The sequence below is a fragment of the Solanum tuberosum genome, unplaced genomic scaffold (genome assembly GCF_000226075.1).
Source record: "Solanum tuberosum cultivar DM 1-3 516 R44 unplaced genomic scaffold, SolTub_3.0 scf00087, whole genome shotgun sequence".
NCBI lineage: Eukaryota > Viridiplantae > Streptophyta > Magnoliopsida > Solanales > Solanaceae > Solanum > Solanum tuberosum.
In genome coordinates, this window is record NW_006239017.1 from 1,714,315 (window position 1) to 1,718,451 (window position 4,137).

A 4,137-nucleotide genomic window follows, 5' to 3' on the forward strand; every position below is an offset into this window, starting at 1 on the left:
ATATAAAAAACAAAACAAAATAAAATAATATATAAATAAAAAAAAATCATTTGACAAGTCAGATTTTTTTGATTAAATATTTGAATGAGTAATTTTATTGTTACAAAACAAAGTTGAATGACTTTACTATATAGTTTCTAAAAGTTGGCTCAGCACTAGTTAACTTGTGGGGTGTCGGTGTCACATACCCTGCAGACAACAACCGCAGCAATCACCAGTCTGGTCCCCTACCACCACAAAATAGCTTGATAGCCAAACTGATCCAATCAAATATTGGTGAGGAATCCCTCTCCCCCTCTTCTCTTTTTTTCCTTTTTAGAACAAGGAAGGAAAGAGAAAGAATAAAAAAAGTGTATTCAACATTCAGGCTCAAGTTCGATGGACCTTTTGAGATATTTACTCAAAGAAGAACTAATCACAGCATTTCCAAGTTTACCGAAAGCAAGGGAGAGGAAAACCGGAAATACCTTGCAACAAATGTAACTTCCACTACAGATTCTACTTTTAAGTAGCTAAATAAACAATACAACACCAATGTTCGAATTGATGTACTCAAGGACAGTACATCTGTTGAACTTTCTTGCCAAAGCTTAAGCATCATTGCATCAACAAGACAATCAAAACTGCTAAATCAAAAACTTAAAATATTCATTTCATCTCCTGATAAAATCACTGATTGAGCACATAATTAATCATGAACTGATAACATAAACTCCTTGACTACATTCAATATAACAAAAATATCTGAACAGTTAATAGAACAGAAGAGAAAGATCAAATTCTGCTTCACAAGCAATCTAGAAAAGAGAGGTTCCTTTTCCTTTCTTGTCTCCACCAATCTCAAAATGCTTGCACCTCTGCACAACATCAAGAACAATGAATATTTTTTATATATAATAATAATGAAAATGAAACTGCAGACTAGAGATTTATCAGTAACCAACCTTGATTGGGTGTTGCGACACATGTTTGCAACCTTGGCATTGCAATCTCAAGACAATCTTCTTTGTGGTCTTTGCCTGGTTTGGAAAGGCGAAAGAAAGATAAAAACAAATCAGTGATAAAGAAACAAGCCTTGAATATCAAACATGCCCACATACAGACTATGGTGCTTAATCATTGGAAAACTCATTCTCTCCCTCTTTCTCATTTTATCAAATGACTAATATTCCATCTTTATATTAAGTCACTAACTATCAAATGTTCATTAATTATTGGATTGAGATAGATCCAGAGCATGTTTGGCTTAGCGGGCCTTGAAGTTTAATTTAAACACGGAATGTTGAACCAGCCCCGTTCAAGTGTTGAAGCTAATTTATTCATGAGTAGGAACTTATATGTTTGAATATAAGTACTAAAACTAAAAATAAACAATTAATGTATTTGGCAAGAAAATCAAATAAGAACTTCTTTTGTTAAGCTAACAGAAATGTATTTAGAGCGCTGTTATCACTAAAAGTGAGACGATTATGTCAATATCTTTTAACCTCAAATTAATTCCAACACAAACGCATTTGCCTCATTGCACTTTAAATCATCAATGAACAAGATGTGATAATTGGGAGACTAATATCACATATGAGATGGAAGCCTCAAAATCCATATCATTTGGTAGCCACTCACTTCAAAATCTCAAACATCAAGAAGAGAACTCTAACGGAACAATATTACTGCATATATACGTGAACATTATAACAAAGCATACTTCAAAAATAGAGAAACTACCTAACATTATAACAAAGCTACTTAGATCAACAATCCTTTTCGACACTATTCAAATTTTAGCAAATATTTTATATAAAAAAAAAAACTATAGTAATGATATTTTTAATCAAGAATCTCAAAATCTTCATTATTTTTATACAAAACATACATTATGTGTAATGAATCTCATATTTCTTTTAATTTACAGATGGTGATATTCTAAAATATAATATCTACAAAAAACAATACTATCTAAACAGTTTAGGACTTACAGTGAATAAAGACATAGACTAATTTGTAACCAAAGTTTTGCGATGCCAATGATCAGTTTTATCCAAACAGGTAAATGATTATTTAATGCAGTATAGCTCATATAATGTTGTTTAATTGTAGTTTTTGTTCGGTTAATATCTGCTGTTTGCTATAATCGTTGTTCCTTGTACTTCCGTTACTTCTTTCTCGGGACTGCATTGGACTGTTTTGTGATGAGACATGGGTCTATCGGACACAGCCTATCTACTTGTAAGAGGTAAGTGGTCTACATAGACTACACTACCCAGACCTAGCTTTGTGGACTACACTGCATATGTTGTTGTAAATGACTATTTATAGAATTAGCTACCTCACTTAAAAATTGGATTATTAGATTGATACCAGTGGAAATGTATCTTCTAGATCATATAGCCAATACGCAGTAATTTGGAATTGAAACATAGAAGTTGTATACATGCTAGAGAATGTTTCTCACCTTTTTGTGAAAGACGGGCTTTGTTTGTCCACCATAACCTGACTGCTTGCGATCATAACGACGCTTTCCTTGAGCAGCTAAGCTATCTTTCCCCTTCTTGTATTGCGTAACCTTATGCAAGGTGTGCTTCTTGCACTCCTTCGACTTGCAGTAAGTCTTCTTTGTCTTAGGAACGTTCACCTTCAAAAATTCAACATTCATAAATCCATCAAAACATTACTAGATTCAATGAAACACATACAATTATACAAAATCAAACTAGCAGCATGCTTCTATACGAAATGATTAGTAAAGATCTGCTACTATTCTCTTTCAATTTCAGAAAATTGTAATAAATTCTCGATATATCACTTAATCTTAAGCAATTTCCAGAGCAAAATACATTGCATGATATCACTTACCATTGTCGCCGGCGGAGAATCGAACAGAAATAGCAGAGAAGACTGACGCCGTTGAATAACCCTTTGATGTACGAAGAGATTGGGTTTTGTAGTGAAGCTTAGGGTTAGGCTATTAGTGGACTTGGGCTCTGAGAGAATATATGTTAATGGGCTTTATATTACCTATATCTATTTTCACTGGTAACCAATTGGTGGTCCTCATTTAAAAAGTATCCAGTTTTTCAAAATAACATTTAGCTTCTTTAAAATATATATTATATTATTAGTAATATATGAAATTTATGTTTTAAATATTTTGAGTAAGTTCAATATCAAATTGTTAAAATTTTAAGAATAATTTTTTTGGGAAAAATAATTCAATTGCACTTCAGAGTTTAGATGCACGTGAATGAAGTTTTAGTCAATTTTACATGCATTTTAGTCATACAAAATTAAAACGATGTCAAATGAGTTTGTTCGATTTGTTATTGTTTTGAAAGATTAATCATTGGAGTTTGTTATTTATGGTATATGAAAATTATGCTTCAAATTTGAACTTACTTGAAGTAGATTTGAATGTTGAGTTGTTGAAATTCCAATACCTTGTTTTGGGGAATCAACACTTCACACACACGTGACTGTAATTTTAGCTACTTTTTGCATGTACTTCAATAAAAAAAAATGTTTGAAAATTAGTCTTGACAAGTAAAACTTCAATAAAAATGTCCAAAGTTTGGCTTCATTTAAAATTGATTGAAATTGTCAATTTGTAAATTAAGTTCCGGGAAAATAACAAATTGGGTTCCATGGTCTAGTGGTCAGGACATTGGACTCTGAATCCAGTAACCCGAGTTCAAGTCTCGGTGGAACCTTTACTTTTTTCTGATTTTTTTTATGACTTTAGTGGACTTGAACTTCATAATTTGAATGTTAAATTACTATAATACACCAAACTTAAGACACCCAATTTAGTATATATATATATTATATATTTTATGTTATATTATATTTATTTATTTTATTTGTTCTATATTATATTAAAAACTGACACATTTTCACATTGATGGGTAGTGACTTTTCCAAAAAGTTGTGACTTTATTTAAAAGAGTTGTGACTTTTTCGATGAGTTATGACATTTCCGAATGGTTGTGATTTTTCTGAAGAGTTGTGACTTATCTGATAAGGCACGATAAGCACATTTTCATACTATCATTTGTTGTCTATAAATTTTCTCACATTTTTAATCTACGAATTTTGTAAGTTTTCTATTCTTCTTCTTAAAACAAGGAAGATTGTGAGAATTGT

At 31.4% G+C, this 4,137-nt stretch overlaps 1 protein-coding gene and 1 non-coding gene across 2 annotated transcripts; one reads left to right on the top strand and one right to left on the bottom strand.

Moving 5' to 3' along the window:
* Positions 1 to 464: 464 nt before the first annotated feature.
* LOC102592453 (60S ribosomal protein L44) lies at positions 465 to 2,974 on the bottom strand. The gene is made up of 4 exons (XM_006347388.2): positions 2,854 to 2,974; positions 2,453 to 2,632; positions 945 to 1,019; positions 465 to 857 (listed from the first exon to the last, which is right to left on the bottom strand). Exons 1-4 carry the CDS (start codon positions 2,854 to 2,856, stop codon positions 798 to 800), a joined length of 318 nt encoding a protein of 105 aa, XP_006347450.1. The 5' UTR covers positions 2,857 to 2,974; the 3' UTR covers positions 465 to 797.
* Positions 2,975 to 3,632: 658 nt separating this feature from the next.
* Positions 3,633 to 3,704, top strand: TRNAQ-CUG (transfer RNA glutamine (anticodon CUG)). The gene has a single exon. It is a non-coding gene; the product is annotated as a tRNA-Gln (tRNA).
* Positions 3,705 to 4,137: the final 433 nt, after the last annotated feature.

Bases quoted from the DNA above. Each gene is read 5' to 3' on its own strand.
- LOC102592453 (XM_006347388.2), bottom strand. The intron at 1,020-2,452 runs GTGAGAAACATT...TTTCCAAACCAG, and splicing joins AGCCCGTCTTTCACAAAAAG to GCAAAGACCACAAAGAAGAT. The intron at 858-944 runs GTTGGTTACTGA...GATGTTGTGCAG, and splicing joins TGTCGCAACACCCAATCAAG to AGGTGCAAGCATTTTGAGAT.